This window comes from Sebastes umbrosus, chromosome 23 (genome assembly GCF_015220745.1).
Source record: "Sebastes umbrosus isolate fSebUmb1 chromosome 23, fSebUmb1.pri, whole genome shotgun sequence".
Lineage (NCBI taxonomy): Eukaryota > Metazoa > Chordata > Actinopteri > Perciformes > Sebastidae > Sebastes > Sebastes umbrosus.
This window is the reverse complement of record NC_051291.1, coordinates 6,946,452-6,971,455: the sequence shown is the minus strand read 5'-3', so window position 1 is coordinate 6,971,455 and position 25,004 is coordinate 6,946,452. Positions and strand designations below refer to the sequence as shown.

The window sequence follows — 25,004 nt, the reverse complement described above, 5'->3', positions numbered from 1 at the left end:
CAAACCATCCAAACAAAACAAAACAAAATCACAAATGTTGGAGTGTTCCTTTAACGCTAATATAATCTATTTTCACTCATCATGATTTCTCAAAATGACGCAGACGGCTTTTAAACTCTAATTGTTGCATTGAGGTAATCAGGGCTGCAAATAACAATTGGTCTCATTATTGATCATTTATTTTTTGACTAATTGATCATTTGTTTGGTCTGTAAAATGTCTTCTTTTGTCCGACCGCCAGTCTCAAACACAAAGATGTTTAATTACCTTCTATAGAGGACGAAGAAACAATCAATCAGCAATTACGCTCATTGTTTCAGCTCTAACAGGAGTTGAGACAAGAGACAGAGGAATAAACAAACCATGAGTCCACAAATACAACCTCTACTGTGATAAATAATAGTAAATGTAAAATAAAAGGTAATAAAATCAAACAAGTAAATACAACTAAAGAACTAAAATACCATAATAAGCATTGACTTTTTGATTTGCAGGATAACGTCTATGTTGGGCCAAGCTTAATTTGGTTGAAAGGCGTTTTTAGTCGTTTATATAATACGTTTATTTCAACAGCATTTCATCAGTTATATATTTTAGTGTGGCTAAAATGTGGCTTTAAAGAAATAAAGATTAATCTGTGAGCTGGTTTCTGAAGCTTAAGGTCTTCCCTCTCAGCTCGCTGGTGTTTGTTGAGTTTCTGAAACTGGAAACAGCTCCCAGCAGAGCAGACGTTCACTAAAGTGTTTTAAAAGTTTGGTTTTAAGCCGTATGAAGCCTCATTAGTGCTGAGACAGAAGGATCCACTCAGACCATCGATCAATACTTGAGTCGATCAGCGTTTCCTCGGCTGACCTGCTGTCTCTGTTTCTTACAGCCAGAAACGTTTTCATCTTTTTCTGCCTTCGTCTCTCTCTCTCCTGACCTGGTTATTGTCTCCTCTCTCTCTCTCTCCCTCGTTTTTTCATTTATTTGCCGTCAATCGTTCAGCTGGTTGTCTTTGATTCTGACAGCAGGAGAGCATCACGCACACACACACACACACACACTCAGTGTACAAGCCTTCAGTGTGTGTGTGTGTGTATGTGAGCGTTACATAACGAGCTCCCTCCTCATCTTGAAGTGACACTAAAATAGCTGCTGTAGCTTCACACTCTGTCTTCTCTGTGTCTTTAAAAGCACCAATTAGAGACATTTAATCACTGCGCTGGCTGTCCAGACAAGTTACACTCAGTTACACAGGAAGAGACGCAGAGATTCATTCGTCCTTGGCTGTCTCCAGGAAAACCTGCCGGCACTGAAGTGAACTAGAAAACAGCCGAATTCTCTCTAGAAACTGTGTTTTTTTTATCCAAAACGTCAGAATATCAGAACCACTGTTGTATTAAGAAGATAAAAAGACTTAAACAGAGATATATTAGAGGTTTTTGGTTGTCTCAGCCTTTACTGCACCATTAAGGGTTGCCACTTGCTTTAATATCATGTGAGTGCTGCTCTCTAACAGGCGTTACGATTGGCTAACTCAACCTCTTAAACGTCCCTAGGATACCGGCGTCCTCGGCCGACAATACATGATCACGTTTTAAAGCTAGAGTGGAGATACTGTCATCATATGAAACTAGAAAAACCTAATGAATCCATTGGTGCTAACCATGTCATACTAGCTTGTCGGGAAGGAGGCTAAATAACGCTCCAAACTTAGGCAAAATTTTGAAGAGGAAAAACTAGCATGGCTAATTTCAAAGGCGTACCTTGACCTCTGACCTCAAGATATGGGAATGAAAATGGGTTATATGGGTACCCACAAGTCTAACCTTTACAGACATGCTCACTTTATGATAATCACATCAGATTTTTTTGCTACTTCGTTGCAAAGTCTAATAAAATATTCAGCTTTAATCCATATTTGTTGGCATTTAGCCTTTCAAAAATGTCATTTTTACCTCTATCCTGCTTGCCGCACACAAAGGAATGGCTGCACCTGCAGCAATCTAACATCACCAAAAATTAACCACAATATTTAACCACATTGTTTAACCACAATAACAAAAAATCTATTTTGGCTCTAACACTATCATAGTAAATAAATTAAGATCAATTTATGTACCTGCATTCACTTGGCGAAGACATCAAGACGTCATCACTTTATTTATGTTGACGAAACTGACGAGTTTTATTCATTAAAGAAAGTTGATTTAATAAAAAAAAGACTTTTAATACACTGAATCACTTTATTCAAACTGAGGATTTTGTTGAAGGATTTGTAATTTTTTTTCAGGGTGATGACGTCGCTTTTCTTAGATACAAGTAGGGAAAAGGTTGGAAGGAAAACAGTTGGGAACCACTGCTTTAGGGAATGGATAAAACTGAAGGAACATTTTTTGGGAAAGATCAGATGAGAAAATGGATCTCAGTTTCATTGCCATGTGTCTAGAACAGAGACATGATTAGATTGAATGCAGGGAAAACTGGAAGCCTAGCTCCATCCAGAGTTAAAACCAAAAAGACTTCCCAAAACATCAGAGCTCCTTTAATGCCACATTATTGTATTTTAAATCATAGCAACCGTTCAAACGGATGCAGTCGGCTTCTCAAACTGGAATCGATGCTTAAACTCCAGCTGGTCATGAGGCAGCAGCTCTGTGTGGTTAGTTAACCAGCTGAGGCTGAGTCACATTAACTCGGAGTGTAACTCCTCCAGACAGTACAGTGATTAAATGTCTCTAATTGGTGCTTTTAAGGATACGGCGAGTGTGTGTGTGTCGTATAATGAGCTCATGTTGAAGTGACACTGATAGCTACACGCACAGAAGATCCAGATCACGCAAGTCTGGAGTTTTTTTTGGTTTGTGTGCTGAAGAGACAACAAACCAATAAATGGAAAGTTAGATGGCGTCTGTCGAGGAGGAAACTCTGTACTACTGTCTCTCCAACGCTGGAGTCCTGTGAGGATACACATAGATGTATCTGTGGATACAAATAACGACCTTATGGGCATAACTGAAGGTTGAAGAGCCGATGCACACACCTCCAAAATCTCACCAAAGCTGCGTGAAATGCCACAAATCAAAGAAGCTGTTCGGTTGATCGACTTTCTGTCAGCAGAGCGGTTCGCAAAATTCATCCTTGTATCATCCCAGTACAAGGAGAAAAGAAACAACCTTGTGAATGTCTCTGAATGATGCCGGTGCACATGGCCTCCTAAAGCTCTGCCTCACTGAGGAGAAACTGACGGAGGAAGGAGGTAGCCATCGATCAACAAACCAGGACAGAGTATCCGCCGCATGCCAGAAGAATCCAGTAACAGTTCGTCAAACTCCCAAACAAACAGGCCTTGGATGAGTATCGACAAGCCTTCAGTTTGTCAAAGTTTTTTTCTCATTTATCTGTATTTCTGAAAAGTGTTTTTCTGTCTTTGTTCCAAGATGGATTGCCAAGCATTGATTTGATGATTTGCAGATCGAGAGATGTCGAGAATTACAAGTTAAAGTCAGTTTTATGATGGAGCACTGTTGTTGATTTAGGTTTGGTTTAGTCCAACTCGTTGTCACTCCCAACTCGTCAAACACCGCTGAGTTGGCAGCGCCTTCGCATTGGAAACCGACACACGGAGGCACCCTTTAGCGACAGTATGTGATGAGCCAGGCTTCAAAAAACTCCAATGTAAACCCAACAGCGGCGATATTCGACGGTCGAAGCAACTGACGTATTATTAATAGCGTGAGAGTCCGTTCAGGGCGGATTGGAGGGGTGGTGGTCAGGGTCAACAAACAAGACTTTCAACCTGGAGACTGGTGTTCATGTCCCATGTGACGACTGTTTCCTAACCCTAACTGAGTGGTTGTGTTGCCTAAGTTTATTTTGAAAGGACACTATGCATGTAACGAGCGTATATTGACACGCTGTCCCCGGTTTGTTCGTCCATTTGCATCTAGATTGATTTTCCGCCATTTTTAATTGTGTCAAAATCAGATTTTTTGCTACTCCTGCTATACATTTTGAGCAATCATCACAGAATTTGGTTCAAAACATCTCTGGACCAAGCTGGGAAAACTTCAGATTTTTGATGTACCATACAGTTTAGCTGTAGCTGGCCTGTTCCAGACGACCATGCACGCTGAACGGTCACTGCACTAGTTGAAATATACAACATAAAAAAATGTTTTTTAGCTCAGTATTAAGTGTGATCACTATACGTCTGCAAATCACCAACACCGTCATTACTGCTGGTTATTTACTGTGCAGGATGATAACATTTAAACACCATTTTAACAGACACCACAATGACTAATTTTATTAAGAGCTACAGCTTCCATGAGGTTTTATGTGGCTTTGAACCGACACCCCCCATCCTGAGGCCCCACAGCGAGTCGGGGAAAAAGCAATTTAAGCCGATCCACAAACAACAGAAAGCAGTTCTTTGTTTTAGTTGAACAGCAGCGATCAGCTTGTTAACCCTGAACCCGATGTTGTCTCCTGAGCAGAAGAGGCTTTCTGCTCTCCTCTGTGAAATCAATTCACCTCAGTATCTCCCCGGGATCTCAGACACTCCGTCTCATCTGTGACTGTCGTCCTCCAGCTCTTTGGAAATAATCCCCTTATACTCCTCTCAGCGGTCCGGGATGGTTTTGGCTCTGCTTTGCTCACTGCTGGAAATAAATTCCTCACCTCTGGCTGTTTCCCAAACTGCTTTGAAACAGAGACGGTGTCCTAAAGAGACCCAGCGTTCATCCATCCTGTCCTCTGAACCGCACAACAACCTCCAAATTACCTCTCCGTGCCGAGGTCATAGAAAGAAATTGTTGCTAAAAGACTTTGGGAGTAGATAACAGTGATAACATCTTCATTCATTTCCAGTGTGCTTTGTGCCAGCAGCACAGAAACAGCAGAGACGACGTCCACAGAGCAGCCTTAAAGGACAGAAGAGCAGCCTGATCTGATAGGACACTTCATGTTTTTCATTTGATATAGAAACTCCAATAAATCTCTTCCCAAATATATCTATTTATATTTCTGTAAATGTGATTTTCTTAGACAAAACTCAGCTAATGTTTTGATATAATTCCACCTGTTTCTGGTGCAAAACTGATGGCATGATTGGAATACGTTCACCAATGGAAAGTATAAAGGATTTGTATATTTAAGTAAAACAGAGGTTTTAAAACTCTGAATTGCCTCCCCAGGGGGGGCTGAGAGACGTGAGGTAAAGACACTGTGTGAGATGAAAAGGACAGGTTCATACCGGTTCACTAAAAACAGCTGGAAGCCAGTTATTCTAGTCTGGCTCGCTGATTTGGACGCTTAATTGGAGCCCTTCTCAGAGTCATAACTAAGTAAAATCTGAACACACAGACATGATAAACATATTTTTAGAATCAGTGTGACTTTCACTTCCTGACGATATCATTATCTCTGATAGTCATCATGAATAAACTTCCATAAATTGGTTTGGAAATCATAGATAAAAGACGATTTTGATAAATGCAGCACTTGAAAAATCATCATGTTTTTATGTTTTTCTTCAGTATCACAGTAATCCAGTGATATTTGTCCGTACATACATGGGTACACTGTAAACAGGAGCTGCTAATAGATAATTCGGCGCACTTTTGGTGCCAAAATATAAGCTTTAAAAAACAGAGGTGGGGAAGGGTGGAGTTGACAGACTTTAGGTTTCCACCAAAACTTTTGTGAGACTTTTAGCCCCTTTAGTTTCAGTTCTTTCAGAAAGTACTACCCCTCAACTAGGGCCTTTTTGGGGGGTTAAAAAGGTCACGGAAAAATGTTCCCAGAACTTAATTTAGACTCTGGTCCCTGTAGATCGCCTACTAACGCAACGAGTTCTTCAAAAGGTTCTTAGTTCCGAGGGAAAGTTCCTACGGTGGAAACGTGGCCTTTGAGAACCTTGTTTGGTGCTGGGCAGGTAATGTACGCTGGGTTTATCAAAGCATGTTTGATGAAAACTGCTGGGTTGATGAGAGCGGTGAGACTGAAACAAAACAGCATTGTTGTCGGACGTAAAACCAAAACAAAGAGCTGAAAGATGCCAAAACGCTAAGCTGAGGGCCTCTGGTGGGAGATAATTCACTGTGGATCCGCTACCTATGTAGATATGAAGGGCTCATTCTAACGAAAACACAACGATTCAGGTGATTATACACTAAAGAAAACATAGTTATCAATATGGTGGATGGGTCAAACAAACACAAGACTTTCAACCAGGAGACGGTCATTTGAAACTAAAAGTAACGTTGACTTACTTTGTCACATTAGTCACTTGACTTGTCAGTATCGTCAGCCTCGTGAGTCACGTGCGTAGTTAGTAGTTAGTCAGTGAAGTTAACGTCAACCACGACCGTTTCCTAACCCTAACTAAGTGGTTGCGTTGCCTAAACTTAACTTCCTGTGAAGTTTATTTTGAAAGGACACAATGCATGTAACAAGAATATCTTGTTACGCCGTCCTTGGTCCATCCAAAAGCAACGCTAGAGGGGTACCAGTGCGTCAGTCTCCGATGCCGAGGGGCACTGACCAAGCGGCGGTATTTGACGAGTTGGAAGTGAGAATGTGTTGATATAGGCACTATTTAATGTATTAGCCTTTATTGAAACTATTTAATTGTTGAAATATTGGATCTAAAATGAGTCTGTGCATCATTTTATATTCTTTTCCCCTCAGATTCAGCCTGATGTGTTATATCTTTGGACACTTGGGGATCTCCACTGTAAGTGTAAATAAAGTTTGTAAAGTTTCGATGTTCTGCAGAGGGAAAAGAGGCTCCGTTTCTCGTGTTATCGCTGCCTCTTCTTATTCTGTGAGGAAACTTTCTAAAGTCTTCGCTCTCTGAAAGATGATTGTCTTCCTCACTTTATTGAATATTAATGTTAAATTCATTCAAACAGCTCTGAATGAAGCGAACGCAGCGACTGACTGGAAGAGCTTCAGTGAGGCAGCAGCAGGCAGACAGCTGACTGGCCTGCAGCGCCGACTCTGTGTGCGTGTGTGTGTGTGTATGTGTTTGTGTGTGTGTGTGTGTGTGTGTGTCAGTTTAGTCCATCTGTTGGTGTGTGTCCGCCCGCGGCGACGGCATGAAGAGAACGAGACAAAGAAGAGAAAAAAGAAAGACGGGAAGAAAAGATGAAAAGAAGCACAAGTAGAGGAATGAAGGTGTGTGCGTGTGTGTGTGTGTGTGTGTGTGTGTGTGTGTGTGTGTGTGTTGGACCTCAGGCGGTGCTGTCTGTGGGTCTCTGTGGATCCCAGATGGAGCCAGAACTCAACAGAACACATTAGTCCACTTGGCGTGTTCACACACGCGCGTTCAGACACACTCAGATATTCAGAGTAATCCTCCTGACAATCAGATCACCTGAGCCTTCGCTCGCTTCGCTCTGCTGCTGCTGCTGCTGCAAGATTTCTGCTCCGCTGGAACAGTCCGATGAGTTCTACGGAGGCCCGGAGAGGCCCCTTATCGCTTTATTAGCTACCTCCACTTCAGGAGAGAAAAGAACAAGAAAGAAAGAACCAACTTCCAGCCTGCAGGAAGTGAAGTATCTCTGGGTTTCGACGGGAAAGAGAGGAGGAGTGAAGCCGGAAGGAAGGATTTGTATTCTCCTCATTTCCTGAGCTACAGATTTTAGATTTGGACTCATCTGCTCTGAGACTTGACTTAATCAGTTGAACGGCCACCAATTTCATAAATCTTTTATTCATTAGGCTGTGCGCTCGGGAGGTAGAACGGGTCGTCCTTTAACCACGAGGCTGGCGGTTCGATGATGTTCAATGTTTGTTATAAACTGAAGGATGAAGTGTTCCTTTATGTGGTGAGAAAATCCTCCTGCTTACACACATCGTAGTAGCTAACACAGAAAATATGGAGAGGCAGGAAGCTGAGGTCTGCTTCAGTCGAGGGGAAACTTTGCCGATTTACAAATGACTCTGTGTCAATGCAGCGCGGCAAAAGACCGCCGCATGATGATGCAAAACAACCGACAGACTTTAGCCAGCAGTTGAGCGAGGGGCTCCGTATCGAGCTAGCCTCTAAGCCCGCCCACTTTTTAGCGGTCCAATCAGATGCCAAGGATTTGATTTAAATCCCTTTTGTAACTGCACACCGCTCAAATATTCTGTTTCAATCAGGGCTGTCAATCGATTAAAATATTTAATCGTGATTAATCGCAAATAAATGTACCTTAAAGGGAGATTTGTCAAGTATTTAATACTCTTATCAACATGGGAGTGGACAAACATGCTGCTTTATGCAAATGTATGTATATATTTATTATTGTAAATCAATGAACAACACAAAACAATGACAAATATTGTCCAGAAACCCTCACAGGTACTGCATTTAGCATAAAAAAATATGCTCAAATCATAACATGGCAAACTGCAGCCGAACAGGCAACAACAGCTGTCAGTGTGTCAGTGTGCTGACTTGACTATAGAACCCATTTCATTCCCATATCTGGAGGTCAGAGGTCAAGGGACCCCTTTGAAAATGAACATGACAGTTTTTCCTCGCCAAAATTTAGAGCAAGTTTAGAGCGTTATTTAGCCTCCTTCATGACAAGCTAGTATGACATGGTTGGTACCAATGGATTCATTAGGTTTTTTTAGTTTCATATGATACCAGCATCTTCACTCTAGCTTTAAAGAAATGTGCGTTATTATCACGCTCAATTTGACAGCCTTAAGATACAACTTCCCATGCAGATGAAGTCATTCGTTATTGGAGCTGCAACGATTAATCGATTAGTTGTCAACTATTAAGGTAATCGGCAACTATTTTGATAATCGATTAATTGGTTTGAGTAATTTTTTAAAAAGTCTAAATTCTCTGATTCCAGCTTGTTAAATGTGAATATTTTCTGGTTTCTTTCCTCCTCTGTGACAGTAAACTGAATATCTTTGAGACATTTGAGGTCATCTTGGACTATGGGAAAAACTGATTGTCATGGTTTAACAGGTTGGAAGAAAAGTTTATGTGATGATGATTTTTGGCTACAATTGGACCATATTTCCTAAGATTGACTAGATTCCTTTACATTTATATTCAGGACGGATGCGTGATGTGTGTGATTTTATGTCTACACCCGATACAAGAACTGCAGTTGGCAACAATAACAGTAGTTACTAAAAACTTCCAACAGTGTTTCCAACAATCTTTTACACTAAAATGATATTTCCCAGAGACGTTAGCTGTTGCTGTAGTTATTAGGACCTTATTGATGTAGTGAAGCCAACTTCACCTCAATTAAAGAACATTTAAGTACGACAGTAGCAACGGCTCACTGACTGCCTGTTTCAATTATCGCTGCATTACTAAATGAGGAGATGTCACACCGACAGCTGCTTCACACGTTCCAACATGTTCTACTTTTAATTAAACGGGCTGTTTAGTGTCTCAAGTCAGCAGCGTCTTTCTCTCCCGTTCTGTCCACGATGAAACGGGACTTCCTGTGATAATGGTTTCACTACAATCGACTGAAGTTGTAAAGCGAGAATAGAAGTGTTGAGTTTAAGTGTCAAACGAGTGATTACTATTTAGCACTTTGTGTTGCCTCAATTTACTCAAACGTACGATCACACTTGGACGTTAGAGAATACAAGAAATGAGAGAGAGAGTCTTGCAAACAACTGTCCTCAGCCAGACTTGTGAACTCAACTTGTGGTCTGTATTTTTATCAATGAAACTAAACAAACACACCAGTTGATCTTATTGTTGGCTAAATCTGGTCACAGGGCTAAATAAATGACCCCAAGGGGATCTGCGACAAAGCATCTTTTTGTTAACTTGAGCTAGATGGAGATCAATAACAGGTGTGGCACTCGAGGAAAGGTGAAGGGGGTCAACAAGATCATGAGGTTTCATCCTCTAATGGATATAAATATCCACAGCTAATTTAAAGGAACAGTTACTGACCGTGTATGGATGTGATATGATAACTATCTGTGTTGTATGGCCTGGCTCAGGTTAAATGTAAAACATGGACAAATACATACAGAGAATGAACGCAATAGAACTTTCATTTATTATTCAGTTTTACTTGTTGGATTTTCCTATGAAACAGTAACAAATGTCCGACATTGTCCTCGCTCTGACCACCGTTACCGTCTCCACTAGCGCCGCATTGTTGTTGTTTGCTATCGTCACGTAACAAAACTACCTAACTACAGTTCTTCTTCGCTGCTCTAAAACAGTAGTTGCCAGTGGCAGCCATGATACCTCCACAGTGAAGGTCTACAGTTTTGGAGCGGCGAAGAAGAATTGATTCAAACAAGATGATTTTATTTCTGGGTTAATAAATGATGGTATCAGATCGGTGCATAGACTGGCGTACTCACCGATACTTGATCCCGAATTTTGGGCTGTATTGGACGCATTTCCGATACTGGTATTGGTATCAGAACAACTCTAATTCTAACTAACTAACTATTGCTAAACAAAGCATTTCCTGTATTATGCATTGTGTGCATGTATGTGCACAACTAATTCTTTAAGGCTTTGTTTGTTTTTGTTTCCGGATGTTTTATAACCTTTCTTGCTGTCTTTCGTTGGGCCTTTTTCAAAGCCTGTTTGCAGTGATGCGCTTTCATTTTTCAGGCACTCAGCTCTCCTTAAAGCCGTTGAATAAAAACCTATTTCTGGAACCACAGTAGATGTTGAGATGTGGACCAAAGAGCCGGTCGGACAGATGGACATCCTCGTCTCTAACAGGACTGAAAACCAAAATGATTCTCTATTGTTATGATCTGTACTCTCATGCGTCTGTATAGGCCAGTTCTCCCTCTGTCCCTTTAAATTTGTATCTCAGCTCATCATTCCCGTCTCTCTCTCTCTCTGGGGAGCTCGATGCCCTGCATGACAACAGATGGAGCCCTGAGGCTCTGGGACCACACACACACACATGGAGGGATGGAGCTGGCAGCAGTGGGGTAGAGTAAGAGCAAGCTGTGGTAAAGACTGATGTCAACATCAGTGTGAATGCACACAGCAGATTTATGATGGAAGAATGCATTCAGTCACTGCTGACGCACACACAGAGGAAATATCTGACTAGATTTAAAACAGAAAATCAAATCAAAGGCGGTTTCACACAGAGGGACTTCGCTCTCTTTGCATTGGATTTGGAGCTAATTTGAGTTTCAGAAACACTGAGCTGGGAGGACATTTGGGGGTTTTGGGACGACTGTTTGGCACAGTATCAGTGTTTTCCTCTGGTGACTCCCTCCATCCATCCATGTGAGAGGCTGACTCTGCTCAGCAGCACAAACATATTATCCCCGTCTACTTTCTTTAGCAACTCCTGCTGGAACACCAAGCGAAACCTAGGCATGCTGGGAGATGTAGTCCCTCCTGTGGGTCCCCTAACGATTAGTCACGTGTTGCACCAGAATCACTGAGACTGACTGATAACCTGACAGCTTTTTATCAACAAGATGGTGAGATACCAGAGCTCTGACGCTGCCTTATCTTCACCTTCAAGACTCCTTCAACAAAGTCCATCACCTGGACTCTCAACACCACCTCTCCTCGCCAAGAAAGTACCGCAGGGTCTGGACTTAACCATGGACTGTATATAAGAAGTGTATGTAGTCACCGTGACGTCACCCATTGGTTGATTGACTGCCCCTTTGAAGCCCTGAGTTCGGCATTTGGCCATCACCATCTTGGTTTTTAGCCATCGCCATCTCGGTTTTTGGCCGTCGCCATCTCGGTTTTTAGGCCATCGCCATCTTGGTCTTTGGTGTCGCCATCTTGGTTTTTGGCCGTCACCGTCTTGTTGTTAGGCCATCGCCATCTTGGTCTTTGGCGTCGCCATTTGGGGTTTTTGGCTGTCGCCATCATGGTTTCTGGCCATCGCCATCGTGGTTTTTGGCTGTCGCCACCCCCATCTTGGTTTTTGGACGTCGCCATGTAGGTTTTTGGCCACTTCCGGTGTGGCGAAACTTAACTACGATCTTTCCTAAACCGAACTAAGTCGTTTTCTTGCCTAAATGTAACGAAGTTTCTTCCTGTGAAAACGGAACTTTATTTTGAAAAAACTGGAGCTGAAATTGATGCTGGATATTTTCAGGAAAACGCACGAAAAATGAGGAATAACTTTTTCTAAGATATCATACAATCCGCTGTATGAGGATACGTTAATGTGGGAAGTGAGTGGTGAAGCAAGAGAGAGAGAGAGAGAGAGCGGCAACGACGGGAGCGAGTAACGTCATCGACTACGGCCCAAACAGGAAAAGTTAACAGACTTTGGTTTGTCCATTCTGGGCTTCTGTAGAAACATAGTGGAGCAACATACTACAAGCTCAGCTTGCAGAACCATGAGGCAGGACCTCGTCACAGCTGTTTTATCCTCCTCACAATATGTTTTATAATTGATTTAAACTTCATTTATTAATTTTAATGGTCTTAGCCTTGCACCTTGTTATATTTTGGACCTCTTGGTACCGTGCGAGTCCGTACGCAGCTCGAGATCTTCAGGCAGATGTCTTTCCTGTTCCAGAGTCACGGCCTGAACCAGAGAGGACAGAGTCTTCACAGTCAGAGCCCGGAGGCTCTGGAGCAGAGCCCGAGGCTATAAGGCTGTTCAGTCAGGCCTGCTTTGAATTCTGCTCTTAAAAATATATAATATCAGAGAGCTTCTCCTGATTTTACTAGAGTTTCTTTTATTTCACTTGTCTTTTTATATCTTTTATTACTGGAATTCTCTCTATAAATAAAGATTATTATCATAATTATGTTACAGGAGCACCACAGAGACTCTCCTGACCATTTGCATCACAATCTGGTTGGAGTGCAAAGCTTTAACTCTGAGATACTGTGGCAGAAACACAGTTGTAAATATCTACATATAGGTATTTCTGCAACTAATTCAGAGTGTTTGCACACTGGAGGACCAAACGTGAGATGGCTCTGGCCCATATATAGTTGGCTCGGGTTTAGGAATGTGGGCACGGGTCGATTTTGTAGTGAGAATCAGCCCCAGTTAGCAGCACACCGCCAAGCTTTGGCCAAATGTTGACACCTGGAATTAGACCAGCGTACTGATTCTGGAGCGCCATCAATCAGCCAGGTGTGCCAGGTTTACTGAAGGGCACGGTTGAGCAAAGACTACCTGGGTCTGAAGCATCCTGATCAGTAACACCAAATAGAATTATCTGAGAATCTGTGGGCTCCTTAAAATTAGGGATGTCACGAGAACCAAAACTTTGGTACCAAGTCGATGCCAAATTTCTGAAAACATGACAATTTGAAAGCTGTTTCCAGACTACTGTCTCTAGCAGGCTCCTAAAACCCCTTTGAAAGCTCTCTGGAAGATGTCAAAACGTCACTGTAATCCAGTTAAAACCAGACCTTTTCTGAGTTCTTGACAAGTTGACATCTTTGAGACGCAACATTTTCACCTGACATCTTAGTGCGCCCTGGTGTGGACCACAGGAAGTGACATCACCTTCAGCTCAGCGTGGAGCGGCCTTTTAATAGCAGCTAATATCAGCGTAAAGGTCAGGGAGGGGAAGTAAATGTCAGGCCTAATCTGAGTGGATGGAAACAAACAGGAAGCTTTGACTGAAAGTGAATTTCTAATGTGATGAATGAATGTGGACAGGAAGGAAGTGCGTGACATAAACAATATGGAGCCGCTGCGATCACATTAGCTCGTTTGGGCGTGGAGAGGAAAAAGGAAATGCACCGCTGCGACACGGTTAATTGATTCTGGCAGAACAGAAGTGTAAACATAAACAATTATGAAGAAGAAGAAGAAGAGGAAGGACAGGGAGATGAAATTCGACTGCTCTGACTCGATTCATTAACTTGGAGAAGAAAGACGGAAGTGTAAACGACAAACATGGTTGAACAGAAGAGAAGTGTACGATCAGAACTACTGCTGAGAGTCTGAGAGCTTCACAGCATGAACCAAAACCTGTAGCACACACACAGAGAAATGTGTCCCCATATTGCACTAAACACTATAAAGTCTAATAGGAACCAGGATGAAGAATCTACTGTACTGTACCAACTATCCCAAAGAGAGGATGCTGTCCTAAGAAAGTTGCCAGGCAACAAGAGATGCCGCAGGTACTTTTTCTACCAGGCTTGTTTAAGAACTCAGGAGCTTGACCTTCATTTTTACACTTTACGTTTTCAACCCTGGGCCCGTAAAAGATTTAAAAGAGTTTCTAATGGGAACCATCAGGGTGGAGTTCCTGGTGCTGAACTTCACAAAACTGGTCAAACGCAGGACTCAAAACTACCACATCCTGCATACAACATTCATTCATGTTGCAAACCAACACTGGTTATTGGATTATTAGGGCTAGGGCTTTTTTATTCTATCAAACCGTATACTCGTTGTGTATACTCACACTCATGCGACCGTGGTTCAGTTCGTTTACAGCCTAACGTTAGCTTTTTACTTCTGGCGATTGCATTCACACTTCAAAAACCATAAAAGCGGTGTTCATTTGTGAAGATTATCTAACTGAACAAAACACGCAAGTATCATAAACATGTGTTTGCAACAGAGCTTATTATCTGCAATAAACCAATGGAACGATCCCATTGGCTTTTAGTGGAGGGAAACAGGGCGATGCTAACTTCCTGGCTGGCCTACAAAAATACGTCATCCCCGGAGCACTCTATAGGACACAAAGTTATAGACATACAGGACGTTTATACAAAGACAAAAAAAAGTGATATGAGCAAAAGTGCCAAAGCGGTAGTTTTAAACTATGAACAAGAACCTCGACAGAAGTTCTTTCCAGTTGGCAGCACCGGTACCGTGACATGTAAGTGGATAAATAAGAGGGCTTGAGTCCAAGGATGGATTTATAAATAAAGTTATACCAGTGCAAAAGCTCTGCGTATGGATATTGATGACCACTCAACGATGCAGAGTACAATGATGTGCGAGGGGCTTTACAACCGGTGATGAACCTCAGAGCTTCGTGATAGACGGCGTCCAACAGATGGAGAGAGTGAACTGAAGCGTTTATGTACAGAACATCCCTGTAGGCAAGAAAAGTGGCAGCAACCAGCCGTTTCCTGGCATTAAAAGGAGGAACAGGATGTGTTCCTAAACAAGAAGCCCAATTTTAATTTCTTTAGAAGATGATCAATATGGAAGGCTTTTCTCAATTGTGAAGGCTAAATATTTGTAGTTGGTTACAATCCAAAGTAAAGTGACAAGAGTTGGCATTGAGTTTCAGTACAACACGGTGCAGACCTTTACTTTGAAGGCTTACTTTGCTGAGTATTAACACATCTTTTCTACAGAATCCAATTTTCATTCAACTAAATAAGCTAAAAGTCTCCAAAGCACCAGTGTTTAATGTCTGAACACAAACGTCTGAGTGAGGCTCAACTCCCCGAGCTAATCACACTGTAGATCCCCCCCGACTCTCAGGAAGAAAAGCAGGACACAGTGTTTTCTTTGGCTGATACGAGCACATTGATGAACCCGACGGTAATTGTACGAAGGACAAAGAGCTGGCTGACTTCCCTAAAGAAGGGCAGCCCAGGACGGGGAGGCTGTTTTCTGTCTCCTAATGTGGATCAGCTGGGGGGATAGAGCGCTGACAGGAAGTCAGACATCAGAGAGCATCAAAAGAAGAATAAGAAGACGTCAGCGGCCTTACCTAACTTGGGCAGTGAGTACTGGACTTTAAAGTAGTCCTGGTAAAATCCCAGAAGCCTCTTGGTGATGTGCAGAGCGTAGTCGCCGGCTCCGCTGGAGATGGCATCTGGCCGGGCGTACAGACGGATCTAAAAAACAAAAAGAGAGAAATGGAATCAGGCCAATTATAAGAGAGATGGATGTAAAAACAGATGCAGAGACAGGAAATGGAATTAGTGTCTCAACTCGGCTCTGCAGAGAACGAAATGGAATTAAGCCAAGTTTTTATACTGAGAGGGAAATTAAATTTGGCAGAGTTTACAATCAAATCTACACGGAGACAAACAGAACCGAGTATATTAAACTCTGCAGAGGAAATAATACAATCAGGTTGAGTTTAAGTTCAAATCTGCAGAGAGACGGAAATTAAATTCTAGTTTTTTTGTTTTTTTTTGTCCAACATAGTCAAAAGGAATGGAACCAGGCCAGACTGAGGCAGGTCAGGCCTACGGAGAGGATAAGTGGATCAGGCCGAGCTCGTGTTCAGAGCTCTGCACACAGAATAATGGAGTCAGGTTGAGTTTTGGTTCAAATGAAAAACAGATTTATAGCTGCGAGCAGAGAACATCGACTTCTAGAAACACAGCTGGAAAAATAAAAGGACGATAAAGTTTTGCTTTTGGTGGAATCCAATATCTCTCACAGTCAGTCAGATACATGTTGGCAACCTTTCTTTCAACGTTTCTTTTACATTCATGTATTTATTCATTTTGTCAGTTTGACATCGTACAAACAGGTGATAAATTACACAGATAAAGGTGTAACGAAATCTACAGACATTAACAAGATGTAGGAGTATTGTAAGTGCTTGTGTGCATGTATGAAGTGTGTCATGTAAGTGTGTCATATATTCATATATGAATAACTGTAACCAGAGGAATGTGCAGGTATGTGTGAGAAGGAGAAGGAATTAGTTTACACTTAATAGTTCATTTTCTCCTCATTGTTGTGTGATAACTGATGACACACAGCTTTTGTTTCATACGTCATAGTTTGTTTCTGTACGATCACACTTTAGTTTGTATTAAGTTGTTGTAATTTCTATTTCTTTGAGTTACCAGTGCTGCTGAAGCTGCTGCTGCAGGAATGTCTTGGCAGGCCGGAGCAAAAGATGCCACTCCTAAAGCAGAGCTCTTATATACAGGAAGTGGCCAATCAGAATGTACAAAGTACCGCCACGTCATGGGGGGATTGGGATTTATAGTTTGGAGATTTTGTTTATTTCTTTGTTAGTGCTGGTGGTAGTGTTAGTCTTTGTGCCCCCCTTTGTTTAACAACAGATTGTTTGTTTAATTTTTGGTTGAATAAAAAAAAAAACTTTACTTTTACTTTCTTGTTTATTGCAAATCCCCATTTGCTATGTTGAAATATCAAGTTATTGACAAAAATGACAAAACAAATGCTTGATTTCAACAGTGAATTAACCTTAAACTTATTACAGTACATACAGTACAGTACATCTGTGTGCCACACTTGACCTCATCTGCCAAATCAATAATCAATACCGCCACGGTCACATGACGTCAGTGACCTCGCCGGTGACCTCATTGAAAGGCCGACATGCTAACAGTTTGTGTGAGATCGTGTGTCTGCTGGAGGGATGTCCAGAACCTAAAGTACTCTATCAGCTGTTCGAGGTCAGGATGTGTATTTAATAATGTAACACTGGGTATCTAACGGTTGGCGTATTACAACTCATTTAAGGTTGTGAGTAAAATAGCCACAGAACTCTTAACAGCAGCTGTAATATCACTTCGGGCAATCCCTCGCGTCCAAAAACGCCCATGTGGACACATACCAATAGAGCCATGTCACGTCTAAAACGTCCAACAAAAATGAAAGTAACATGAACCGTGAAACAACATCAAACTGTTGGCTGTAAACATTGTATAGACGCTGTGTTTGTAGAGAACAGGCTGAGGGAAGGAAACCTCCTGCTGACAGATTCTCACTGTAGAAAACACACACAAACGTTTCATGTCTGACTGAACTGAAACCTTTTGCAACCTCGATGAAAATAAAAGTGAAAACCAAAACTTTGTGATCGATATTTTTAACTGCCTTTGATACCAACTCCTGCGGTATCAATCTGCCCGTCTCTCTCCGTCAACATCGTTTCACTCCAGCGACTCCCGACTGATTCTTTAAACTGAGGAGATTCTCCCAGGCTGACAGACAGAGAGACAGACAGACAGACATCTGCTCCGTCTTAGTCGATTTTCTTAAATAAAAAAAACAGTTTCTGGGCTTAAAGCAATTTGGCAAGTTTGCAAGAGAAAATGAGCTGCTGTCTGGTCCAATACAGATCCAGAGTCTGTGTTCAGCTGTATCTTCATATGGCAACTCGAGAGCATCTGCTCATTATGCTCCAAGTATGGAAGCATTAACCCTCTGAGACCCACAAGATTGCGGTCGATCCCGACCAACTTTACTGCCAGAGTGAAGTTCCTGGTATCATATGAAACTAGAAAAACTAATGAATCCATTGGGACCAACCATGTCATAGTAGGTTGTCAAGAAAAACGCTTAATAACTCTCCAAAGTTAGGCTAAATTTTAGTGAGGAAAACTGTCATGCTATTTTCAAAAGGGGTCCCTTGACCTCTGACCTCCAGATATGTGAATGAAAATGGGTTCTATGGGTACCCACGAGTCTCCCCTTTACAGACACGCCCACTTTATGATAATCACATGCAGTTTGGGGCAAAAAAACATGCCGTGTTTGAATATTTCTGCATACTGGAGCCCAACTGTATTCATGTGTGATGAATAGTAGCCATCTCATTGTAGTGAAATGTATAAAATGACCTGTGGTGACCTCTAGGATAATCACAGCCTCATGAAACTTTACAGCCACAAACTAGAGACCTAGAGCATTCAGAGGATGGATGGCTTTCCTAGCTAGATTGACAATAAGGGGGTTTCTGAGCAGTTTACACAACAGAAGTGCTCGCCATCCAATCGCCGAACAATGCAATTCTTGCAGAAATCTCCAAAATGTAAAAAAAATTTGAAACCAAATCACAGCATGGCTTTTTCTATGGTGTTCCTCAAGATCTTGGTGTCTTAAAGCGGTATTTTGGAGGGATTATTGATCATTTTTATCAATTTTCCAGTGTTAAAAAATGGTTAAATTAAGCACCAAATCTGTGTAACAAATGGTATCAACACAAAAATTGCTGCAGCAATTTATGAGACAATAGAACATGGGAACGACTATCAGATACTTCTATCAGACCATAACAACTTGACACACAGTGCTGAGCCGCATCTCAAATTAATCTTTAGGTTCCCAGCTTTCAGATGATGTACACCTCTTCTATGTGACATCTACTGTTGACCTGCTATCTCCCCCTAAAGACCCCCTATACCCCCCTAAAAAAGACTAAAACTGGTCTACTGTGGGTCTCAGTGGGTTAAACATGAGGATGATTGTAGGGTGATGCAAGAGGATGGTCACCAAAATCATCTGTATACATTCACTGAGAAGGGAAAATAAACACTGTCCGCCTACAATCTGCATCAACACATTGTTTTTATGTAAGAGGGATTTATGGAGCATTTAGAGGTCAAAGTAGCTCCGCTGCAGCTGATGTACACCTCCTTCAAAATCTGACTGCACGTTGAAGACAACAATTGATTGATAGGTCAATTTTGTCTGCATGTGTTTATACGTTTCTGGCGCCGACAACAGCTGCGGAAGGACTCGGTAATCATTTAATAATCCAAGCTGTCAATCACAGTGAATGAAAGGATGTGAACACGGCGATTACACAGCAGTAGTTCAGTAATGAGACGAGGCTAAGCAGAAGTTACCTGGATGTAACTCCGCATCTATAATAACCCATTCTCCAGAATCAATCCCGACTAATAGGCTGAGTGTCCATATGGTGTTGTTTTTCTGAACGCCGGCGTCTTTTCTCAATTGTTTTCCAATAAGGAGTGTATGCACCCAGCATCTACTTTCATAGCATTTAGAATTTTTTGTACAAACTATTCAGAACTTTTCAGATAGACGCTGGTGTTGTCACTATAAAGGAGGCGTTGAACCTCAGCATATATAGCGGTCTGTAGTGTACTGGGATCTCCACCAGGTCAATAAAAAGACCACAAAAAGATATCTTGTTGGTTTCTTATACTGTGCTTCGATAAAAAATATATAATATATTATATATGGTAACATTTAAAGGGACTGTTTGTAACTTCTTACACGTATAAATCACCCGGGTCGGTGTCCCATACGCGTTCGCATATGCGTGCTTGCGTGTGGCTACGCTGTTCAGACTCAGATTCTAACACAAACTACACGGAAGCACCAAAACCACAAAGTTATATCTAGTGAAGCCCGTCTGTTAAACAGTGTTGGCCGCGGTCGGAGGACGCGGGGGAGACCGTAGCTTTGGTCTCTAGGGCCGGAGTCTCTGCTCCTCTGCTCCTCTGCCTACCTGCTTGCCTTCACTCAGATCGCTCCACCTCACATTTATGCGCGCACATTACACACTACAGAAGTGTTTGTTTAGTTCTGAGAATATCTAGTGAATGTACAGTGGACGTTTGTGCAGAAATAACAGTTTTTTTAGCGATGCTCGTTCATGTCTGTTTAGAGCGAGCAAGCGCGAGCCCGACGCTGACTTTCGTTGACTTAACAGCCACAGGTGTGGCCGTTAACAAGCATTTCTGAATCTTACAAACATTCCCTTTAAATCCCTACATCTTGGTTTATGGAATGGAACCAGCAGCGTTGAGGTTATGTGGCCTTCTCTCTAACCACTCGGCTACAAATAGATTTTATCTGATGAGCTAATCAAATGTTTTTTCTTCTTTAAAACCCTAACATCAGAAACACATTTGTAGGAAACCCACATCTGTCAGTATAACAGTGTAACTTAAGTATTAATACTTAAGGTAACTGAGTAAAGCACCTAACAATTGTACTTGTAATGTAAATGATTTAATATCTGAACCCTCCCTTTAATACAGTGAGCTGTGTTTGGATCAGCTGGAATAATTCTCTCCTCTTTGTTTGTGTGATGGACGCAGTAGTTAATCAGTCTAATCCATTAAATACACACAATCACAGACTGCTGACGGGTGGCGGTGATGTCACCGATCAATACGCATGCATCAGCCGCAGTGAATGAAAAAATAAATCTGCCTGGACGCAGTTACGACTGTGTGTGTGTGTGTGATGTTTTTACTGTCAGAGAGAGAAACCATCTCACTGTCAGCTGAAGGACGACACAGACGGGCTATCAAACACACCACACACTCACAAATACACACACAGATAAAAACACACTCACGACTCCTATCATTTCTCTCACACACACACACACACCATGATGTAATGCTGCTGTATCACTGCTGTCATTTCACACACAAACACACACACACAGAGAGGTAAACATTAGTGTCCCAGTAATGTCACTCTGCTATCTCTCTCTCAGTTTCACTTCCACTCTAATAAATTCTGTTTTCACTCAGCTGTAACAACACGCTGGCCTCTGTACAGTCACAACACACTGTAAATCATCCTCTGTGTGTATCAAGTCATATAACAGCTGCGGTTTAGTGTGGCTGCGTTCGCACTGAACATAAAGAAGACTTTACAGAAGATGCGATTACGCACAAAGTCAACAGAAAGTTATCAATCCTTGGATCTCTGTGTGGTTTGTTCAGCAGCTCTTAGGATGGTTGTTGGTTGGTTTGTTGGTTCCAGACTGAAATATGTCAACAACTATAATATGGATGACTGTGAAAGTTTGTGCAGCTATTCATGGTTCCAAGAGGAAGAATTCTGGTGACTTTGGTTTTTGTAAAATATCTCGACAACTATTATTTTGTATATACTTTTGTTGAACATTATACCTGCTAAACATCAGCATTATACTATAGCATTGTCATTGTGAACATGTAAGCATTTAGCTCAAAGCACCACTATGTCTTAAGACCTTTACTCACCGGCCGCGTTTTTTTTTTTTGTGCAATTAATTCGCACATCAATATATGTTTTCGAACTGCTGTTTTTGTCATGAATACTTTCACATAGACGGGGAATATTACACGGCGAAAAAGCGTCACTATTTTTTCGGAGTGGGGTTGATTTTTCTGAACTCTCACGCCACAAATAAAGGAACCAATCATGTTGAGTTGCATCGATATTTATGAAACAACAACATAAAGGCTCCTTAGTCCGAACCAAAACGGAAAACTTTATCACAGAGGCAGCGCAGACTACATCCACTCCTTCTGTTCTTATCTTTCACAATAAAAGCCCTAGATATATAATATTCAGAGGCGAGCATTTCACATTTTCATCTTGTTTATCCGGTGTGTAAAGGCCTTTAGGCTGCATTCACACCAAACCGGGCGTTGTGGCGACTAGCGCAGGGTTGTGCTGCAGTGTGGTAGTGTGGCTTAAATGGCCCATCTGTGTGACGCCATACTGCTAGGATGCCGGGTCCTACAGGTGATGGTCTGACGGCATCGACAGATGAAATCTAGAATTACCGCCTCGTGGTTGTATGCCTACGCCAACCAGTCAAGTTGCAGTTGATATCCATGTTTGTCCGCTTCATAATTTGATCCTGTTATTGTGTGAAATTGTTTTAATTATCATATGAATTCTTCAGTTATGGCCAAAAACGTGTATTGTGAGGTCACAGTGACCTTTGACCACCAAAAACCAAGTGGACGTTTGTGCAAAATTTGAAGAAATTCCCTCCAGGAGCTCCTGAGACATCACGTTCACGAGAATGGTACAAGCGGACGGACAACCCGTAAACATAACGCCTCTGGCCACGGCTGTCGCTTTACTTTCGATAACTAACCAGGATATGAGGCCTATCAAAACCACGGGTTTTAACTTGGTGCACACGACCAAATTGAGTGGCTACATGTGAAACATAACGATACTCCCCATTGTGTTTTGGTCATTCATGCTGCTCGTCTTCCCGTGGGCGTCTTCCAGTCATGTCGTCGGGTTGCATTTCTCCAAAAAGTTGATTCTGTTTCAACTTTTCACTGCAGGGCCGCTGCGTTGTTTTAGAGCATCCCCTGCTGTCTCCACCGCCGCAGCCCAAATGCTCTACTTTCAATGTCTGATTTGGAAATGAACGCAGCCTTAGTTTTGTTTATTAGCAAAGAGTGATGTGGGGCTTCTAATTTTAATCTGGCACCTACAGTCCCTTTTTAGCGGTGAAATTGACAAACACCACCAGCTGTGGATGAGATGAGCTGTGAGTAATTAAAGTGAGTTCTGTAAGAATGAAAATAAACATTTGGCAGATGTCTATTTAATATGCTCCCTGCACGTCTGAGGGAAACAACACCACTGTACGACCACTAATCTAGCCTCTATCGTCACATCAATTACAGGACAAGTTATCATATCAATATAAATATTTTGAACTAAATCAATCTGAACTAGGACCTCCAGTATTTGGAGGAAGTAGCTATCAAATACCAAACCTCTTTTACTTTTATTGATACGCACACTATTACAAATACTGATGCTTCTAATATTAATAAATTCACCTACTACTACCACAAATGCTAAAACTATGTTAATACTTTTTCTATACTCTGCCCCTCCTCGTCTTCCTCCTCCTCCTCTCCTCTCAGGTTCTCCCAGCAGGACTGATTTTTCAATAAAAATTCAAACTTTTAAAGCCGGTCTCTTCTTCCTCACATTCTCCTCCCTCCACCAGAACTCATCTTGGAGCGCGGCAGCCAGCAGAGTGAATATCTGCTCAGAAAGTGGAGGCTTTATTGAAATCGTACCGTCTTTCGGCGGACTGGCAGCGAGCTGCTGAATTGAGTATCATCTCCCGAGGATTCCTGAGACGCCTCCAGTCATGTTCTTCCAGGTGAGGAGAAACCGGGATGCATTACAATGGGGGAGCGGGTCGCTGTGACGTTCCCCACTTCAAAGTATCCTCATATATGCATTCAAAATCTCTCCCAGGACTGAAATGTGCTGCTTCAACCGAGCTGAAAGCGTCGCACGGTGGCTCAGCGGTTCGTAGCGTCGCCTCACAGGAAGGAGGTCCCGCGTTTAAACCCGATCTGTCGAGTTCCTGTGGTCTGTCCGTCTCAGCGTGCGTCTAAAAACATGTAAGTCAGCTGAAGGGGAAACTTTAAATTGCCCCGAGGTGTGAAAGTGAGTGTGAAAGCTCGTCGGTCATGTTTCCTCGCTCTGTGACAGACTGTGGCGGCCTGCTCAGGGTGCCTCTCACCCAGTGCATGCTGGGATTAGCTTCAACTCCGCGTGGCCCTGCTAAGCAGTTTAGAAGATACATAGATGGATGTAAGCTGAATGAGGTGGTGGAGACATCGAGACATGAGGAAGACTCTGGTCCTGTTACTCGCTGCCTTCAGGATGCTGTCATCAATCACAGGAATTCATTTTTGTCCAATCTTTCCACGCAGTCTCACGGCAGCTCATGAAATAGTCACGAAATTTAATCTATTTGATCCATCTACATAGACATGAATTTTCTTTTTTTTTCTCGACGCTCAGCACGACTTTCAACAACTTATTTTTTGTGCGTTTTCCTACATAATGTCCAGCAACATGTGACGCACGTGTCAATTTCCATGCCAATCTTTTAAAAAAAAAAACGACTTAGTTAGGTTTAGGAAAAGATCGCAGTTTGAGTTAAAATAACTACAAAAGTGGTGTGACTTAAGAATGGAAGTTACGCGACAAATGATTCAACATTGACTTCTGGCTTCACACGGGGCACCAACAGCGGTATCCTGGACGAATGTCCGATGTTTTTGATTTTTTTTGGTTGGAAGTTTATTTTGAAAAGAGACTGTATGCATGTAACGAGCGGAAACTGACACGCCGCCCCTGACACGTCCAAAACAAACACTACTAGAGGGTTACCTAGAGCGTCATAGGTTGAAGAGTAAAGCCAGTGACGAAGCTTCGGTATTTGACGAGTGAGAATGTGTTAGCTCACAATGCTAACATGCTGATGTTTCGCAGGTAAAGATCTTTAGTTTTGCAGGTATTTGGTCACAAGCTAAAGTGTTGGACAAATGGAAAATTTGACCTGATGATGGCACTAGATGAAAAACTACAGAGATCAACAAAGTTATTGGAATTCATCCTGACGGGAACATGAATGTTTGTGCCAAATTTAATGGCAATCCATACAGTTGTTATTGACATTTTTCAATCAAAACAAGAAATGACTCTTGCCTAACGGATCACCAAAGTGAGTAGGATTCATCCTCTGGGGATCATGAACGTGTGCACCAAACGTCATGTCAATCCATCCAGTAGTTACTGAGATATTTTAGTCTGGACCAAAGTTATTTC

General features: G+C 42.1%; 1 protein-coding gene across 1 annotated transcript in view; it reads right to left on the bottom strand.

Annotated features, from left to right (window-relative positions):
- The window catches only part of LOC119483159 (thyrotropin-releasing hormone-degrading ectoenzyme-like), a 153,482-nt gene that overhangs the window by 96,692 nt on the left and 31,786 nt on the right, over positions 1-25,004 (bottom strand). The window contains 1 exon segment of the mRNA XM_037761244.1: positions 15,637-15,763. Within this exon segment, the coding sequence (XP_037617172.1) occupies positions 15,637-15,763 (127 nt within the window).